This window comes from Scyliorhinus torazame, chromosome 1 (assembly GCF_047496885.1).
Source record: "Scyliorhinus torazame isolate Kashiwa2021f chromosome 1, sScyTor2.1, whole genome shotgun sequence".
NCBI lineage: Eukaryota > Metazoa > Chordata > Chondrichthyes > Carcharhiniformes > Scyliorhinidae > Scyliorhinus > Scyliorhinus torazame.
The window spans coordinates 30,605,905-30,627,262 of NC_092707.1; the positions used below are offsets into that span (position 1 = coordinate 30,605,905).

Consider the following 21,358-nt stretch of genomic DNA (forward strand, 5'->3'; position numbering starts at 1 on the left):
GTGCCAAGATGCCAAGCTTGCATTTACTCAAGCTGGGGATCGGGCCTGGGGGTGCCATGCCCATGTGAGGTGGGATGCGGGGGGCCTGAGGATACCCTTACAGGTGCGTCGAGGGGGCAGCGGGGTTGAGAGATTAGGGCACCATTTTTCTTCCTGCACTGAAGAGCCAAAGCGTCGCTATGACTCTAATTGCGACCTCAGGGGGAGGGGGAGGGGGCATTCCCCGATGGGGGAAGAAATAGCAACAAAGTGCCGCTAGATAGCGGGGCCATTTCCGCCGCTTAACCCCGCTAATCTGATTTTTGTGGGATTAAATCGCTCCCTTTGTTGAATAATAAAAGAGTGCAGTGTTTGTACAATTGTAAACACATTTTTCACATTTGTCAAGACATTGAAGTATTAACTAAGGCACCAGCTGTGTAACTGTAAGCATTACAAAGGCATTATTTAGTGATCCCTGTGACAAAAAGGTGGAGGTTCCACAACAACAGTTTAGAAATTTAAGAGCTGTATTATGGCCCTCGAGTCTAAACAAGCAACAGAGCAGCTGCTGAAATAAGGGCAGTGGAACAGGTAAAACAAATTAAATCTCAATCCTGGAGGATGGAAATCTTCATTTGATGTTATGTGAGCTAACCTGGTCCAAAAAAAAGGTCTGCAGCTTTAAAAAATCAATAGTAGTTTCTAAATGCACAGCTGGGGGAAAGGGAGGGAGCATTACTGTGACAGCAGGAGTCAATGAAATAGATTGTCAGATGAAAAGCAAAAGATGTGATTGCGGTCTTTGCTGTTGCCCTGCTGTACTCTTGGGAGTGAAAAATTAATGAGGGCAGGATATCCCAGGCTGGGAAACACACGAACAGGAGTTTGTGCAACAGCTGATACAAGAGCTCGAGGCTAAAAAACTGCTTCATCAGCAGGCATTAAATAAAAGTACTCCAGAGACCAAAGAAGTTTAAAATATATATATGTTTGTTGAAAATTTTCATTATAAACAAAATAATATAAACCAATTAATCCAAGTTACAATATCAAAGAACATGACAAACAAACAAAAGTGCCAATTAACTTAACCCCATAGAAGTAAATTATGGGGCTGGTTTAGCACACTGGGCTAAATAGCTGGCTTTTAAAACAGACCAAGGCAGGCCAGCAGCACGGTTCAATACCCGTACCAGCCTCCCCAAACAGGCGCCGGAATGTGGCGACTAGGGGCTTTTCACAGTAACTTCATTGAAGCCTACTTGTGACAATAAGCGATTTTCATTTCATTTTCATAAACCCTTTAACAACTGACGGTGACTAACTCTTTAAAAAAGGAAATGAAGGGCAGCACGGTTGCGCAGTGGTTAGCACTGCTGCCTCACGACGCCGAGGTCCCAGGTTCGATCCTGGCTCTGGGTCACTGTCCGTGTGGAGTTTGCACATTCTCCCCGTGTTTGCGTGGGTTTCACCCCCACAACACAAAGATGTGCAGGGTAGGTGGATTGGCCACGCTAAATTGCCCCTTAATTGGAAAAAATTAATTGGGTACAATAAATTTTAAAAATTTAGGAAGAACCTTTCTATCGACCCAACTAAGCTGAGACACTGGGCGACAGGGTTCCTTCACCCAAGCAGATCTTGTCTCCGGGGTATTAATGAGGCAAAGACAAGGACATCCACCTTCACCCCCGTCTGAAGCACCAGCGAGTCTGACACTCTGAAAATGGCCACCAACAGATATGGCTCCAAGTCAACATTGAGTATTTCTGACAAACATAGAACATAGAACATAGAAAATACAGCACAGAACAGGCCCTTCGGCCCACGATGTTGTGCCGAACCTTTGTCCTAGATTAATCATAGATTATCATTGAATTTACAGTGCAGAAGGAGGCCATTCGGCCCTTTGAGTCTGCACCGGCTCTTGGAAAGAGCACCCTACCCAAACTCAACACCTTCACCCAACACCAAGGTCAATTTGGACATTAAGGGCAATTTATCATTGGCCAATTCACCTAACCTGCACATCTTTGGATGTGTTAAAGAAAGGTGTTAAAGAAAGAGATGCAAAAACGTACTAACATAGGACAATACCAGAACATATAGTGTGGTTAGCCGGCAACATTCACACTTCTCCACCCCGGGGAAGAATCCACTCATCCTCGCCTTGGTCAGATGTGCCCCGTGCACCACCTTGAATTGGATCAGACTTAGTTCAGCACATAAGGATGGGGAGTTAACCCTGTGAAGGACCTCCTCATCCAGAATGGGACCCAACTCACCCTCCCATTTCACCTTTACCTCATTCAACGGAGCTGACTCCGCTGATAGTTTATGGCTGTATGTGCACAAAATAGTCCCCCCATCAGACCCGGCCAAAGACAAAATCCACTTCAACAGGGAGGGGAGGGTGGTGCCAAGGAGATAGAGGGAAAAGCCTTGCGTGAAAAATCACAAATCTGAAAGTATCTGAAAAGACTGGATCAGGGAGCTGAAATTTCTTTGACAGTTCCTTAAAGCTGGCAAACCTTCCCTCCACAAACAAGTTTCCAAATCTCTCCAAACCTTTCCTTTCCCATGACCTAAACATCGAGTCCAAACCCACAGGCAAAAAAGATACTTATTACAGATAGGGGCCAGCGAAGACATGGAGCTGAGTTTAAAATGCTGTCTGAACTGCTTGCAGATTCTCAGAATGGACACCACTACCGGATTCAAAGAAGATCTTGCCAGAGAGAATGGCAGTGGTGTGGTTACTATTGAACCAAGGCTAGAATCCTCACAGGAGCTCACCTCCATTTGACCCCATTTGGAATCCGGATTACTGAACCGCAACATTACCTTCTGAATATTGGCTGCCCAATAGTAAAATAATCAATTCGGCAAAGCCAAGCCTCCTGATTGCCTATCTCTCTGGAGGAACATCCTATGGATCCTTGGGGTCTTACCCACCCAAATAAAAGAGGTCATTAATTTATTAACTTTAATAAAGAAGGACTTGGGGAGAAAATTGGGGAACATTGAAAAAGAAATAAAAATCTCAGGAGCATATTCATTTTAATCGTCTGAACCCTGCCTGCCAAGGACAGGGGGATGTTGTCCCACTTCTGTGAGTTAGGTTTGACACCATTAACCAGACTAATATAATTTAATTTATGAAGTGAGGCCCAATCGTGGCCAGTGGATTCCCAGGTAACGAAACCTAGATCTGGCAAGGTGAAAAGATAGCATCCCCAGATAGACTCCCCTCCCAGGGGGGTTAACCAGGAACTATCCGCTCTTATCCAAATTCAACTTATACCCAGAGAAGGAGCCAAAACTCCCAAGCAGCTTCATTAGCTCATCCATTATGGATACTGGGTCCGTAATGTAAAGAAGGTCATCTGCGGACAGGGACACCCAAGCTCCACCCCTCCTTAATTTTCCCCATCCACTTACTGGAAGTTCTCAGCGTTATGGCGAGCAGTTTTATTACCAAAGCAAAGTGGAGACAATGGACATCCCTGCCTTGTGCCCCTATTCAGTGGGAAGTAGCCAGAATTCAAAGCAATCGTGTGAATATTAGCAATGGGGGCCCTATACAGTAAGCAAATCCAGGATATAAAGTTTTGCCCAAATCCAAACCTCCCAAGAATTTCAAACAGATATTCCCACCCCACTCTATCAAACGTGTTTTCGGCATCTAGGGAAACAATCGCCTGTGGTTCAGGCACCGAGGAGGGGGAAAGGACAACATTTAGCAGGCAATATTAATTGCTGACCCTTAACAAAACCTGTCTGGTCTTCTGAGATCACCTCTGGGAGGCAGGGCTCCAACCGCAGCTTCAGCACTTTGGTAAGTAACTTAACATCCGCATTTAAAAGTGAAATAGGTCGATAAAACCCACACTCTGTTGGGTCTTTGCCTTTCCTGAGAATCAAGGAGATAGAAGCCTGCACAAGGGTCGAGGGCAACGAACCCCGTGATGATAAATCATTAAACATATCTAGAATTAAAGGTACCAATTGCTCCGCAAACCTCTTCTAAAACTCAATGGGGAAGCCATCAGGGCCGGGAACTTTACCCATCTGCATCAACCCAATGCATAATTTCCTCTGGGCTCAATGCGGAGCAGACTCAATGGGCTGAATGGCCTAATTCTGCTCCTATGTCTTATGGAGTCCAACTCTTCACTCCTCTCCACTTCCATAGTGCGGAAAAATAATCCACTATGGCCAAACTCTCCATCAAGGGCTCCAATCTATAAAGATCCCCATAAAATGTTGCAAAAGCTGCATTGATCTGAGGAGGGGGAAACCAGACTGCCACTCGAGTCCTGTACCTGTACGATCTCCCGGGAAGCAGCCTGCCGTCTCAGTTGGTGAGCTAAGAGGCGACTGGTCTTTTCCCCGTGTTCCTAAATTACACCCCTCGAAAGCCGCAACTGGCCCACCACCTTATCCATTGATAATAATTCAAATTGTGTCTGCAGCCTTTTCCTACTTGCCAACAACCCCGGGCTTGGGGCAAGTGAGTACTGGTGGTCCACCTCAAGAATGGAGTCAACCAGCCTGTGCTGCTCCGCCCTCGCTGTCTTTACCCCGTGCACTTTGTAGGAAATTATCACCCCCTCGATAAACACCTTAAAGGTTTCCCACAGCGTAGAAGGTGAGATTGACTCACTTCCTTTAAATTTAACATACTCTCCAAATGGGGGTGGACATGTGTTCTCAAAACCTCTTGTCCGCTAATAATGCCGTGTCCAGTCACCATGGCGGACGCCAGGAGTGGACTGGCTCTGCTGCCAAATCAACAAAGTGTGGGGCATAGTCTGAAATCACAATCGCCGAGTAACCCATCACCTCCACAAAAGGGAGGTGAGACCCACCCACCACCGAAAAATCGATCCGCGAGTATACCTGATGCACATGGGAGAAAAAAGAGAAATCTTTATCACCTGGGTGCAAAAAGTGCCACGGATCTGCAGCCCCCCCGCAAACCCCACCCCCTTCCCCATCTGTACTGTGAAATACAACAAACCCTGGCCACTCCAGATGGAGTCAGAGATTTGGACCTGGACCAATCCAGCCTGGGGTCCAGAACACAGTTCAAATCATCAGCTAGAATAAGCTGATGCGAATCCAAATCGGGGATGGAGGCCAGCAGTTTATTAATAAAATCCTTGTCGTCCCAGTTTGGATCATAGATATTAACCAGAAGCAAGGTGCACACCAAATATCCCCTGTCTGCCATTGGGGTCGGCCAAGACCTTAGCAGCAGAAAACTGAACCATTTTATTATTTAATATTGCCGCCCCCCCTGAGCCGTACTATCAAAGCCCGATCACTTGTCCCACCCGCCCCTTCCACAGCCTTGCCTGGTCTCTGACCCGCAAATGAGTCTCTTACAGAAACACCACATCGGAATTTGAACTCTTAAGGTGAGCAGAAGCCCTCGACCTTTTCACTGGGCCATTCAACCCCCTGATATTCCAGGTGACCAAACAAATTGGGAGCCTCCCATCCCCCTCAGTCCAGAGTCAGCCATTTCCACCAAGGGGGACTATCCAATAGATACACAGAAATTACAGCAACCAGGCCCACCCAAGATGGCCAAACCCACTACCAAGATTAAACATAGAAAAGCCTGCAGTCACCGTCAACAAACTACCCCTACCCTCCCCACCACTCCCCCCTCATCCTCGCCCTCAGACACTACGACACCCAAGTACACATACAGAAAACAGTGAGGCAAACATGCTAAAACCAACTTCAACTAAACCTAACACCAAACAGAACAAAAACACTAATCTCATTATCTAAAACAGAACTCTATAATGAGCTGCAGTCAATCCTTGACACAGCTGCTGCTCCTGTTAGCTAACTCTTCAGCGATCAGGGCGGCTCCCACCCAGAAGAAAAATGCTCAAAATAAACACAAAGTATAAAAAAAACCATAAAACACAGTATTTCAACAGGGAGCTGTATACTTTCACAACATAGAATAAAAACCAAACCACGGACCTAGCACGGTAGCATAGTGGTTAGCACTGTTACTTCACAGCGCCAGGGTCCCTGGTTCGAATCCCAGCTTGGGTCACTGCCTGTGCGGAGTCTGCACGTTTTCCCCGTGTCTACGTGGGTTTCCTCCGGGTGCTCTGGTTTCCTAACAGGCACCAGAGTGTGACGACTAGGGTTTTTTCACAGTAACTTCATTGCAATGTTAATTGCTGCCTACTTGTGACAATAATAAAGATTATTATTATATAAGTCCAACTTATATAACATTCAACCCCAACAATAACAAAATATTGCAAACATGAACAAGGAACCCCAACAGTTACATATCAACATGGTCATCCCCAATATCCAAAAACCTCAATCACTCTGCTTTGGAAAGGAATCCACCTACCCTGGTGCATAGTTTTTCCCCTCAAAAGTCACTCTTAGCCGTACCTGGTACACCACCCCAAACCGGACACCGCATTTGTACTGGGTGGCCTTAGCTTAGTTGAACACAGCCCACTTCTTTGCCAACTCCGCTTCCCATTCTGGAAAAACCTGATGGTGTGGACCTTCCCATTTGTAGTCGCGATGCTCTCTTGCCCGTCAGGAACCGCTCTTTTCTTTGAAGCTGTGAAACTTCACAATTACCGCTCGCAGTGGTTTACTGGGACCAGGCTTCTGTTGGAGTGTCCGGTGGGCTCAGTCCAGCTTGGGAGGGGATGCAAGTCCATCCTCCCCCACCATCTTCCCAAAACATCTGCACAAAATACTCTGTGGGGGTTGGGCTTTCCACCCCCTCTGCCAGCCCTACAATTCAGATGTTTTGTCTCCTGGAACGATTCTCCAAAACGTTCACTTTGGCCTTCAGCGCTTTATTCACATCGGCCATCAGAGACATCTCCACTTCCAGAGAAGCAATCTGGTCGCTCAGCCTCGATAGGTCACCTCCATGCCTTGTATCATGGCCCCATATGCCTTTACCATTTTGTTGGTCCTCTCCAGCGCTAAACAGATGGGAGCCAAGGCCTCTTCCATCGATTTGCAAAATTCCAATGACACAACGCGCCAGTGTTTGTCAAATTCTGCCACCAAGGTGCTCGTAAGCATCTCAGCCGTTAGTGGAGTGACCAGAGCTTCTCGATGACATAATCAATCACATGCTACCTTGATCGGGATGGTGGCACAGTGGTTAGCACTGCTGCCAAACAGTGCCAAGGACCTGGGTTTGATCCCAGCCCCAGGTCGCTGTCCATGTGGAGTTTGCACATTTTCCCCGTGTTTACGTGGGTCTCACCCCCACAACCAATAAGATGTGCAGGGTAGGTGGATTTTGGGGTTCAAGTCTACAGATCTCTGAAGGTTGCCACTCAAGTGGATAGAGCCGTGAAGAAGGCCTATAGTGTATTAGCGTTTATCAACAAGGGGCTTGAGTTTAAGAGCCGCGGGGTTATGCTGCAACTGTACATGACCCTGGTGAGACCACATTTGGAGTATTGTGTGCAATTCTGGTCACTTCACTATAGGAAGGATGTGGAAGCATTGGAAAGGATGCAAAGGAGATTTACCAGGATGCTGCCTGGTTTGGAGGATAGGTCAGAGACTATTTCCTCGGGTGGATGTAGCTGTTACAAGGGGGCATAACTATAAGGTTCAGGGTGGGAGATATGGGAGGGATGTCCAAGGTAGGTTCTTTACTCAGAGAGTGGTTAGGGTGTGGAATGGTCTGCCTGATGTGATAGTGGAGTCAGACACTTTAGGAACTTTCAAGCGGTTATTGGATAGGCACATGGAGCACACCAGAATGACAGGGGGAGGGATAGCTTAATCTTGGTTTCGGACAAGGATCGGCACAACATCGAGGGCCGAAGGGCCTGTTCTGTGCGGTACTGTTCTATTACTGAAGGCATTTAACTAGACATTTTTAAATAGATGTAGGAGAGGTTAGTGAGTGTGCCATTTTGTAGTAGAAGGACCTTAGAAGCAGTAGATACCTGGGAACCCCACCACCTGGAGGTTCCCCTCCAAGTTGCACCCCATCTAGACTTGGAAATATATTGCCGCTCCTTCACTGTCGCTGGGGTAACATCCTGGAACTCCCTCCCTATTAGCATAGTGGGTGTCCCTACACCTCAAGGACTGCAGCGGTTCAAGAAGGCAACTCACTACCACCTTCTGAAGGGCAACTAGGGGTGGGCAATAAATGCTGGCCTAACTAGCAATGCCTACATTAAAAAACAAATATGACTTTAGATCTCTGTTCACTTGCTTACCTGCTTACCGAAGCTCAGCATGACTGTTGAGGGAGCAAAAGTTGAAGCCGAGAATTTAGCAGATCATAATCACAGAAAACACATTTTACTTTTGGAAAATTAATTTAAAACAAGTGTTTTAATTATGATTCTTGCACATCTGATGGATTCAGAAATACACTGTATCCAACTGCACTGGCGCCAAACCACAAGGGAATATGGCCTGACATGGAAATCTGAGAGTACACATCTATCTATCTCACTGTATCTGTGTGTGTGCGTGTGCATGTGCACGTGTGTAACAGGTTCCAGGAATGTTTTTATCAGTACTTGGCATGTAGACACTTTGGATAAGCTCTGTTTATTCTTCAGCCTCAGTTGCCATGAGAAGTTGGTGATGGGGCTTACTTTTGAACAATTGATGTCCCTGTGATGATGAAGCTTCTAAAGTGGTGTTAGGCTTGGAATATAGGATTTGGATTTGGGTTTATTGTCACCATACCGAGGTACAGTGAAAAGTATTGTTCTGCGTACAGTCCAGACAGATCGCTCCATACTTGAAAAAACATAGGATATACATAAATACACAATGTAAATACATAGACCCAGACATCGGGTGAAGCACACGGAGTGTAGTGCTACTCAGTAGAGAAGATGTGTGGAGAGATCAGTTCAGCCCATAAGAGGGTCATTCAGGAGTCCAGGAGTCTGGTAACAGCGGCAAAGAAGCTGTTTTTGAATCTGTTAGTGCTTGTTCCTAGACTTTTGTATCTCCTGCCCGATGGAAGAGGTTGGAAGAGAGAATAACCCGGGTGGGAGGGGTCTTTGATTATGCTGCCCACTTTCCAAAAGCAGCGGGAGGTGTAGACAGAGTCAATGAATGGGAGGCAGGTTTGTGTGATGGACTGGGCTGTGTTCACGACTCTCTGTAGTTTCTTACGGTCTTGGGCCAAGCAGTCGCCATACCAGGCTGTGGTGCAGCCAGATAGGATGCTTTCTATGGTGCCACTTAACGGCCACATAAGGGCTTAATATGGGCATGGGTAGGCTTCCTGTCTGAGGCCCTGTCTGGCTTACCATAAAATTGTGTCTAGGTCGGGATGCGTGGGACCCCGGAGGGAATCCTGTCCATGCAATTTTACACTCCCCTGCTTCCTCAGAATCGACCTGGGTGGGAGCATAAAACTCTGACCATTCACTCTATTTCTTTCACACAGATGCTGCCAGACTGGTTGAGTTTTTGCAGCATGAAATGTTTATTTCAGAATTGCAGCCTATGTGGTGTTTCATTATTGCAGGAACAGAAGTGGTTAAAACCCATTCACAATTATTTTGCAATAATGAGGCACGGATTATGTGAATGGTTTGATGCTTCTTTCATCAGGATGCAATCTGTTCCATAAGATCAAGATTGACTGTGAAGAGATTATTACTTAAAATATGTTTAATGCATGAGCAAGAACTTTCCTGCCATTTATGCCGACGGAATCTTCCGGTCCCGCCAATAGTGCACCCCCGCTGCGGGTTCCATGGTGGCAAGGGGCACTTTCAATGGGAAACCCTGTTGACAAAGGCTGGAGCAGAAGATCCCGCTGCCAGCCAGTGGTGAGCTGTCTCCTGCTGCCACGTAACAAGTGGCAGGTTACGCAGTAAATCCCATCCATTGTTTATTTCTTTTGTGGCCGTGCTCTCTGGTTTCTTCTTCTTTGCAAACCATCTCTCAGCATTCACATCATCATTTCCCTTTATCAAAACCTGGACTGCACCCTCCTTTAATCATTATTTCAGTGAGGATGCATCTACAATGTGGATGTGCTGGATTTAGGTTTTCGGAAGGCATTTGACAAGTTGTCACATCAAAAGGATAATCCACAAAATGAGAGTGCATGTGTAGGTGGTGGTAACATATTCGCATGGTTAGAAGATTGTTTAGCTAACATCAAACACAGTATTTGGATAAATGCGTAATTTTCGGGTTGGTAAGATGTGACAAGTGGATTGCAGCAGCGATCAGTGGTGGGCCTCATCTATTTATAACTTATATCAATGACTTGGATGAAAGGATTGAATTTTCTGATGACACAAAGTCAGTAGGAGAGTAAGCTGTGAAGAGAACATTAGGAATCTGCAAAGGGACATAGATAGGTTAAGTGAATGGATAAAAATGTGGCAGGTGGAGCATTATGTGGGAAAATGTGGACTTTTCCACTTTGGCAGGAAGAATCGAAAAGCAGCATTTTAATTAAGTGGGGAGAGATTGCAAAACTCTGAGGTACAGAGGGACCTGGGTGTCCTGGTACATGTATCACAAGACGTTAGTATGCAGTTACAACATGTGATCAGGAATTGAAAATGGAATGTTGGTGTTTATTGTAAGGGAAATGGAATATAAAAGTAGAGATGTTTTGATACAGTTGTACAGAGTGCTGGTGAAACCATATCTAGAGTAACGTGAGCCGTTTTTGTCCCCTTATTTAAGAAAGAATATAAATGTGTTAGAAGCAATTTTGAGAAGGTTCTCTCGACTGACACCGGAGGTGGGGTGCTTATCTTCTGAGGAAAGGTTGGAAAGTTTGGGCCTGTAGCCGTTGGAGTTTAGACGAATGGGAGATGATCTTCTTGAAATATTTAAGATCCTGAGGGGACTTGACAGAGTGGATGTTTAAAAGATGTTTCCCCTTGTGGGAGAATGAGGGGACACAGTTTATGGGGTCTCCATTTAAGATGGAGATTAAAATATTTTTTTCTCGAGGGACATGAATCTTTGGAGCTCCCTTTCCTGGAGAATGGCGGAGGCAGAGTCAATTACTATTTTCAAGGTGAGGCAGATAGATTGCTGACGAACAAGGCAGTCAAAAGTTATTGGGATAGGCTGAATATGGAATTGAGGAAAGTAGACACCACAATCAGATCAGCCATGATCTTATAGAATGACCGCGCAGGCTCAGGGGGCTGAATGGCCTCTTCCTGCTCCTCATTCATATGTTCATGTGTTAGTTTCATCAGTCTCTCTACAAGCCTTCCTGATCTAAAAACTGAAATAATTTTGTATTCTGTGTCAGAATCTCCCCCATTGCATTTAGTTTTGTTTGTAAGCAAATTTACAACAGCTGGCGATGTTACAACATAAGATCTCATTAATATTTCATGGAACCCAGGATTATTTTCTCCATGGATCTACTTACACCCTCAAGCTTTCCTAGAGCTGCCCTTAACTGTGTTGGGTATTTTCTTTGTCACCAATTATTTCCCTTTCTCTCCAGCCTCAAGCTATCAATTATTCCACATGAGCTGGGTGCAATACCTCACCGAAGTGAGAATGAATCAAATGTGTGTTGAAACAGTGAGTTTCCTTAAGCTATTCAACACACAAGCATCACTGCTAACACCAACACTATGTTGAAACAATGTCCATTTTAACACACACACTGTGTTAAAGGTTCGGCACAACATCGTGGGCCAAAGGGCCTGTTCTGTGCTGTATTTTCTATGTTCTATGTTCTATGTACTTAAAGATCACTGGATAGCACTGATTTTCTCCTTCCCAGCTCATAGACATTGAGACCAACAGTCATACACCTACTGCCACTTTAACTAAGATCTGTTCACTCAATACAGTCAGGGGATCAATCTTGCAACTCTCTCAGTCTGTATAATTACTGACACTATTAGTGCCAACTATTACACTTAGACCACTTGCCTGGCTTATGTAACTTTCTCCAGTACAACACTGACATCACCAACAAGAGTGAGCTTAACCAACTTCCTTTGGTGTTAAAATGCATTACTGTGACCAAGTCCCAGACTAATAACACCATTGGCCAATAGCTCAAGTGGACTAGAAAAACAAATGCAGTGGATACTAGTTCAGGTTAAAGGCAGAGTTTTCTGCAATGATTGAAACACCAGACTCTCTAAAGCTTCTCCACCACCCATAAAGGACAATTTGGAATATGATGAGATACCTCCAGATGTTTGGAAGGACGCAGCTACAACAGCATGCCATAACATTGATACTGACCAACAGTCTGTCTGATTGCCACCTCACCCACTGGTCTAAATGTCCATCCCTTTCACAAACAGTATACTCTGCTGCTATAGGATACCCTGCAGAAATTTACCACCACTGTCTAAACACACATCCTCCAGCATCCAGGGGAATAATGGCACCAGGTAGATTACCATCACTCCCAATTTCTCCTCCAAGTCTCACACCATTCTGACTTGGAGATATATTATCCATCATAATTTCTTCATCAATGCTGGTTCAATATTCTGGAATTCTTTAAAATGGATAAAAGCAAATTACTGTGGATGCTGGAATCTGAAAACAAAGAGTAAATGCTGGAAAATCTCAGCACGTCTGGCAGCATCTGTAGGGAGAGAAAAGAGCTAATTTTTGTCAAAAAAGGTCACCTGGACTCGAAACATTAGCTCTTTTATCCCCCTACAGATGCTGCCAGACCTGCTGAGATTTTCCAGCATTTTCCCTTTGGGTTCTGGAATTCTTTATCATAGAATTTACAGTGCAGAAAGAGGCCATTCGGCCCATCGAGTCTGCACTGGCCCTTGGCCCTTTATGGGCAGCATGGTAGCATTGTGGATAGCACAATTGCTTCACAGCTCCAGGGTCCTAGGTTCGATTCCGGCTTGGGTCACTGTCTGTGCGTAGTCTGCACATCCTCCCCGTGTGTGCGTGGGTTTTCTCCGGGTGCTCTGGTTTCCTCCCACAGTCCAAAGATGTGCAGGTTAGGTGGATTGGCCATGATAAATTGCCCTTAGTGTCCAAAATTGCCCTTAGGGTTGGGTGGGGTTACTGGGTTATGGGGATAGGGTGGAGGTGTTGACCTTGGGTGGGGTGCTCTTTCCAAGAGCCAGTGCAGGCTCGATGGGCCGAATGGCCTCCTTTGGCACTGTAAATTCTATGATAATCTATTGGAATGAGCACCCTACTTATGCCCACACCTCCACCCTATCTCCAGAACCCCAGTAACCCCACCTATCATTTTTTGGACACTAAGAGCAATTCAGAATGTTCAATTCACCTAACAGCACGTCTTTTGGGACTTGTGGGAGGAAACCGGAGCACAGGGAGGAAACCCACGCAGACACAGGGAGAACATGCAGACTCCGCACAGACAGTGACCCAAGCCGGGAATCGAACCTGGGACCCTGGAGCTGTGAAGCAACTGTGCTAACCACTGTGCTACCGTGGCATGTGGTGGTGTTGGATTGCGATGCCGTCCGTGTATAGGTTCTGAACCCTATCCACCATCTTCAGCTCACCACCACCTTCTCAGGGGCAATTGAGGATGGGCAATGCCGAGCCAGCAACGCCCAGAGTCCCTGAATGAATAAAACAAAGCCTTGGCGAGGCGCTGTCCGCCACCCTAGTGCTGAACCCAGCGTTCATTCTAGCGCGTTGTCGCTGTCCGCCGCTGCGGTGCTGAAACCCTTTGCTGAGGATTGGCGCTGTGCTATTGAACCCAGCCGCTATCCGGCGCTGTGGAGTTGGAGCTGGCGCGGTCTCGGTGTTGCTTCTTTGCCAATCTCCTGATTCCAGTGAGAATGTAAACGGCGATTCTCTTCGCTGCCACTCACTGAGCGATGAGACCGGGACATCCGGCACCTGCACCGCACCATCATGGACGAAGACCTCTTTCAGCTTCGGCACCTACCGTAAGTCTAAGTCCCCGACCCTTGTAAATAGATACACGTGGATAAGTCTGCGTTTTGACGACTAGGCCTGTGCATCCCCCAGCCAGCCTGAAACATCAGACTCTCATTCAGATCCCAGTCACCGGCCACGATTGCATGAAGAACAGCACCGAGACCAATTAAGTAACATTGGCTGAAATTAAACAAATGGTTAGGTCGCACACTACATGTCATATTTAATCGTATTTGCAAGTTTGCAATGTTATTGAGTGGGCGAGGGTTGCCAGTGAATTGATTCAAAAGAAAGAGAAAACATTAAAGTCTGAATATTGTAAAAATCAGGAAATTAGAGATATAAATATGCCTGATAATATGGTTTGATGTTCGTCAGTTTGAAAAAAATCTATTATTATTAAACTAATTAACTCCGTGAGTGGGACTGTAGATTGCAGCTATTCAAAAAATACATTGTCCAGAATTAGCTTTGTCTTACCAGCCATTATTTGAGCTGATTTCCTCTGCCTAACAATTCTATTGACTCTATATGTACTTCCTGAGTGAGTTCATTCTGTATTTTAAATATCTTCATAGAGACAACCTAATTACAGATCGCCAATGGAATTAATCCCGATGCTTACATTGTGATAAAGACAGAGGCAACTCAAAGCTTGTGGCTAGTTCCTAGATTAATAATAGTTTCTGTGGTTCAACACTCAGCTAGAACAGACATAGGCTAATCGAAACAACCCTTGTCTCTTTGAACGTGTTATTGATTTTAAAAAGTTAATTATTTAAATCTTGATACAAGCTGTATATTTTGCTAACGAGCTGTCTTTAGAAGCTTTAATATGTAACCCGAAATATGTTTTAAAATTCAAATTGAATGTGAGTTTTGCTGCAAGTATTTTAAAATCAGCATCAGGCTAATTTTCTGTGTTTCCCTCTGAGTGAGGTGTTAAAAACTGTGATTGTGTGCATTGCAATTATCTATATAAAGAGTCTAAGTATGCAGTGAATGAGATACTGGCCAGATGCCTAGTTTTGTTTGTCTTGAGAGTGGAATATAAAATTGGGCTTTAACCCTCAGTGCATTTTGGTTGGCTTTCAAGCTTAACATTGGTTTAATAATTTGCAAAAGGTGCCATTTTTGACAATTTTTGAGTTCCGAAGAAGAGTTGTTAAGAAGGCTTGCAGCATCCTCAGGGTTCTGAATAGAGGCAGAGAGTACAAAAGCAAGGACGTGATGCGACACCTTTACAAATCATTGGTCAGACCACATTTGGAATATTATGATCAGTTCTGAGCACCTTATTTAAGGAAGGATGTTAAAACCCTAGAGAGGGTGCAGAGAGGAGATCTACTAGACTGATACCAGGAATGAGGAATTTTAGATACAAGAAAAGATTGTAGAAATTGGGCTTGTTCTCCTTGGAGCAGAGAAGATTGAGAGGGGATCTTGTTGAGCTGTTCAAAATCCTGAACAATTTTGACAGGGTAAAGAAGGATATTTTGTTTCCATTAATTGGTATGTCAGTGACTAAGGGTCACAATTTCAAGATTGTCAGCAAGGCAGCTAGGAGTTAGATGAGGAGAAACTTCTTTACTCAGAGAGGTGTTGGGGTTTGGAATGTACTGCCTGGGAGAGTGGTGGAGGTGGATACCATTGGAGGTTTCAAAAGAGAGCTGGATATATATTTGAAAGTGATGAATTTAGAGGGCAACAGAGATAGGGCTGGGGAATGGGACTAGCTAGGTTTCTCTTTTGGGGGCCGGTGCAGACATGATAGGCTGAATAGCCTCCTTCTGTGCTGTAAATAACAAACAACTGTGTATATCAACTCTGTTTCTCTCTGCACAAATGCTACCAGGCCTGCTGAGTTTTTCCAGCACTTCCTATTTTTATTTTGGATCTCCATCATCCACAGTATTCTGCTTTTATTGCTAAACATGATAATCATAGATCATTGAGCATAGAATTTACAGTGCAGAAGGAGGTCATTCGGCCCATCAAGTCTGCACCGGCTCTTGGAAATAGTACCCTACTTAAGCTTCATCCTCTCCCCGTAACCCAGTAACCCCACCTAACCTTTTGGACACCAAGGGCAATTTAACATGGCCAATCCACCTAACCTGCGCATCTTTGGACTGTGGGAGGAAACCGGAGTACCCGGAGGAAACCCACGTAGACAAGGGGAGGACGTGCAGACTCTGCACAGACAGTGACCCAGCCAGGAATCGAACCTGGGACCCTGGAGCTGTGAAACAACAGTGCTAACCACTGTGCTACCGTACTGCCCAAATAACATTCAAATAATGTTATTTAAAGGGAGATTATAATAAAAACATTTCAGTCCGCACATGGTTAATATAGAGTGTTCTGAATTATCGCAATTAATAATGTAAATTTAATTACAGAGGAACGTAACTATGACCAAATCGTCCTTGATATTATCCTTTGTCCCTGGGATTGAAAGATATCTGAATCCAACCCAATGTATATCTATGACAATCCAATGCACTGACACTACATGAGCAAAGCTTCAGGAAATCTCAGAACTCTTCACTTCTTTCACCATAGAGTTGTGCAATACTTCCTGTTAATACTGTAGATACTGGAAATCTGAAATGAAACAGAAAGTGCTGGATAAACTCACCAGGTCTGGCAGCATCTGTGGAGAGAGAAACAGAGTCAACATTTGCTACCAGACCCGCTAAGTTTATCCAGCATTTTCTGTTTTCATCCTTGTTGCTTGCCTATCTAATCAATGGGGGCAGCACGGTAGCATTGTGGATAGCACAATTGCTTCACAGCTCCAGGGTCCCAGGTTCGATTCCGGCTTGGGTCACTGTCTGTGCGGAGTCTGCACATCCTCCTCGTGTGTGCGTGGGTTTTCTCCGGGTGCTCCGGTTTCCTCCCACTGTCCAAAGATGTGCAGGTTAGGTGGATTGGGCCATGATAAATTGCCCTTAGTGTCCAAAATTGCCCTTAGTGTTGGGTGGGGTTGCTGGGTTATGGGGATAGGGTGGAGGTGTTGACCTTGGGTAGGGTGCTCTTTCCAAGAGCCGGTGCGGACTCGATGGGCCGAATGGCCTCATTCTGCACTGTAAATTCTATGATAATCTATGAGTACATTTTTTAATCATGTATATGCTGGTATGTTTTTGCATCCAGGATAAGAAGAAAAATAGGCTGCTGTTTCTTTATTGTTTGCATGTCTGTGAAACACTCCATCACCTCCTGAATCAGAAACCTCCAGCCATTTTGGGAGTCCTCCGGCACTTCGGAACATCATAAGTTAACAGACAAGCACCACCCCCCCCCCCCCTCCACTGCATCCCCTCCGCCATAAGTTCCATGACCACCAATTATTATCCAAAAATCATTTACACTTATTTTTCCTCTGCTTTGATCACCCAATTTCCCAGAAATCAACCCAACAGCATCTGATAGGACTGTAAGGAATGAGTTTCCTGTAGCTGCTTTGGAACTTTGATCCATTGATCAAAGATCTGGGGAAAGTAACATTTTTGTATATTTCATCTCAGATTCTGTTTTATTTAGTCTGCTCCAATTCCACCTAAATCCATCACTCCAAATGTAACATTTAATGATGCTTCTGGCTTAAGTAACATTAACTACCTTGGTCAGATCATCTCTGAGTTAACATTCTTTCATTGGGTGCTTGAGCAAGGCCTACTTTATTACGCTTTGACAAAAAAATCATTGGACTCAAAACGGTAGCTCTTTTCTCTCCCTACAGATGCTGCCAGACCTGCTGAGATTTTCCAGCATTTTCTCTTTCCTAATTTATTGTTCTTCTGCAATGAAGATTGTTTTTGGTGATTTTCTCTGTATCTTCTCCAGAGTCACTGTGACTCTCTCAAGGCATGGGACCCAAGCTTGACACTGCTCCAAATGAGATATTCTTAAAAAATTGTCTTGAATCAATTTACTAGACTTTTGGCACAATATAAATATCAATTGCTGTTAATATATCCTGAGTACTATGGGTTAGTTTTCTAATGATCACTCTGGACAATACATTCAAGAATGTGGTTTCTTTGCTCTTGGTCACATTGAACTTTGAGCCTAAACTATGAGCAAATTGTCAATGTAAGCTTCCAAACTTTTCTCACTCATTAATTTTTAACCTACATCCACACATCTTCTATTCTATGATTTTATACATATCGGCCTAAATAAATATACATTTGTCTTCTCTAAAGTGCATTATCTGCCTTGGATGCATTGCCCTAATATATTGGGGGGAGCGGCACGGTGGCACAGTGGTCAGCACTCCTGCCTCACAGTGCCAGGTACCCGGGTTCGATTCCGAAGTCAGGTGACTATCTGTGTGGAATTTGTATGTTCTCCCCGTATCTGCCTGGATTTCCTCCATATGCTCTGGTTTCCTCCCACAGTCCAAAGATGTGCAGGTTAGATGGATTGGCCATGGTCAATTGGCCCTCAGTGCCCAAAAGGTTAGGTGTGGTTATAGGGATAGGGCGGGGATTGGATCTATGTGGGGTGGTCTTTCAAATGGTCGGTGCAGATTCGATGGGCCAAATGGCCTCCTTCTCCATTGTAGGGATTCTAAAAAAAATAGATCCTAATCCAATTGCAAACTCCCCCCTCTTGTGTTACTGACTCTTTCACACCATTTGACTCATCTGCAAACATAATTATTGCCCAATGAAAAGGGACTCCATTTAAATCCACTCTTTGTTTATTGTCACAATCTATTTTTATTCACTTTCCAATTTCATCCCCCACACCATAAGTGTGGAATTTTATCAAAAGCTTTTTGTAAATCTCGCTCAGTGACATTTGTTTTTTGTTATAAATTTAGAGTACCCAATTATTTTTTTCTCCAATTAAGGGGCAATTTAATGTGGTCAATCCACCTAACTTGCACATCTTTGGGTTGTGGGGTTGAAACCCACACAGACAAGGGGAATTGTAATACAAAAAAAAGGTGGAGAGGGTGGAGGCCCAATATAAATGGTAGCACAGTGGTTAGCACTGTTGCTTCATAGCACCAGGGTCGCAGGTTTCATTCCTGGCTTGGGTCACTGTCTGTGCAGAGTCTGCACGTTCTCCCTGTGTCTGCGTGGGTTTCCTCCGGGTGCTCCGGTTTCCTCCCACAATTCCCGAAAGACGTGCTGTTAGGTAATTTGGACATTCTAAATTCTCCCTCCGTGTACCCGAACAGGCGCCGGAATGTGGTGACATGAGGATATTCACAGTAACAGCATTGCAGTGTTACTGTAAGCCTACTTGTGACAATAAAAATTATTATTATTAAAAAACAATGGCCACTTATCAAATAGTACATTTTCCTTATGTCCTACCCAGGAGTTTGAATAGGTGTGAAAAGGGTCATATAAGAAATGGAAGCAGTATTCCGATGTTCAATAAACTTGAGCTTTACTGAGTGGGAAGTTGCAACGTCTATGATCACACTAAAAGGAATGACTTGGTCCAGAGTTTCTCAAATGGGGTTCCAGGGGAGGCTTCCGGGGGCTCCACAGTAGCAACTGTTGAAATTGTGAAAAAGCTTGTCTAATTGGAAGTGGCTTTTACCCTGTGTTGGCGACTGATAGATGAGCTGGAAGATGCATCAAAGTGAGCATTAAATGTCCTAGGGTGGGGTCAGTGCGGTTGCGAATGAAGGCAAGCAGCAGGTCAAAATCCATCAGTGGGGACAGAAGGCAGCAGTGAAGCGAAGACAATGTTGGATTGCAGGCTGTAACAGGGGAAAAGCCCAGCAGTGGGCAAATACCCAGCAGCGGAGTGAAGTCCCAGAGACTAAGCAAAATCAGCAGTGAAGCGAAGACAGTGGTGAATTGCTTGCCTTCATGAGCCGGGGCATTGAGTATAAAAATTGGCAAGTCATGTTGCAGCTGTATAGAACTTTAGTTAGGCCACACTTGGAGTCCAGTGTTCAATTCTGGTCGCCACACTAGGATGTGGAGGCTTTAGAGAGGGTGCAGAAGAGATTTACCAGGATGTTGCCTGGTATGGAAGGCATTAGCTATGAGGAGAGGTTGAATAAACTTGGATTGTTCTCACACAAACGAAGGAGTTTGAGGGGCGATCTGATAGAGGTCTACAAAATTATGAGGGGCATAGACAGAATGGATAGTCAGAGACTTTTTCCCAGGGTAGAGGGGTCAATTACTGGGGGGCATAGGTTTAAGGTGCGAGGGGCAAGGTTTAGAGGAGGTGTGCGAGCCAAGTTTTTTACACAGAGGGTAGTGGGTGCCTGGAACTCAATGCCGGAGGAGGTGGTGGAAGCAGGGCCGATAGTGACGTTTAACGGGCATCTTGACAAATACATGAATAGGATGGGAATAGAGGGATACGGACCCCGGAAGTGTAGAAGATTTTAGTTTAGACGGGTAGCATGGTCGGCGCAGGCTTGGAGGGCCGAAGGGCCTGTTCTCGTGCTGTACTTTTCTTTGTTCTTTGTTCTTTGAATTGCAGGCAGTGGCAGGAAAAGGCCCAGCAGTGGGCCCAGCAGCGGAGTGAAGTCCCAGAGCTTAAGTGAAAGCTGCAGTGAAGCGAAGACAGTGGTGAATTGCAGGCTGTGGCAGGAAAAGGCCCAGCAGTGGAGTGAAGACCCAGAGGCTAAGCAAAAGCAGCAGTGAAGGAAAGGCAGCAGCACTGTGAAGGCCCAGTGGTATAGTGAATGAAGTGGTGAGGCAAAGAGCAGATGCAGAGGAGGCAGCAGACGGTGGACAGCAGGAAGCGGATGGCAGGGTAAAGGTTAGCGAGTGGCAGAGGGGGGCATAGGGAGTGGGCCACGCTGGGAGAGGGCCATAGTGGGAAGCAGGCCATGGGGGTTGGGGGTAAGGCAATGGGGAGAGGGCCACAGGGAGAGGATTCGGGGATAGGGTCAGAGGGAGAGGGCTGTTGGGGAAGGCCATGGGGGAGGGCCATGGGGGGAGGGCCATGGTAGAGTGGTAAGAGTGGGGTCAGACTTAAGTATTTTATTGATTATCATAATGAGTTAATGATGATAAATACATGCATATAGATAGAAAAGACTATCTATTGTGTACAGTTGTTTTCTGTGTTCATACCTACTTCACAAAAAATACGTATCTTCAACATAAAAGAATGTTTGTGGTTCATGCAGTGCTCTTGGGAGGTCAAAAGGGTTCCATGCCCAAAATGGTTTATGAAACCCTGACTTAATCTATCCTAAATACCTTGCAATGGAAGGAAATGTACTCCTTTGTGATATAATTTTATTACTCAATTGCACAATAAGACAAGTGGGATACAGAAAGCTGAATGCATGTGTAAGACATCAATTCATCATTTATGTGCAGGTTTTGTGTTCATAAGTTGTGGAACTAAAAACGTAGTTGATCTACTGTGGTATTGCACTTAAACAATAAAGGCTAAATCTAGCTTTCAGATGAGAGTGGAGAACAATGACACAAGTTGTCCAAATATCATTCAGTCCTCCTTT

The 21,358-nt window shown here is 45.0% G+C and overlaps 1 protein-coding gene across 2 annotated transcripts in view; it reads left to right on the forward strand.

The window, feature by feature from the left end:
• The window catches only part of svopa (SV2 related protein a), a 182,341-nt gene that overhangs the window by 83,889 nt on the left and 77,094 nt on the right, over nucleotides 1-21,358 (forward strand). Inside the window, exon 1 of one of the 2 annotated variants that reach the window (XM_072481932.1) lies at nucleotides 13,631-13,898. The exons of the other annotated variant lie outside the window; for it this stretch is intronic. Within the exon in view, the coding sequence (XP_072338033.1) occupies nucleotides 13,864-13,898 (35 nt within the window). The 5' untranslated portion in view covers nucleotides 13,631-13,863. Of the gene's footprint in view, nucleotides 1-13,630; nucleotides 13,899-21,358 lie in introns of those variants that run through there. 2 annotated transcript variants of the gene reach the window in all.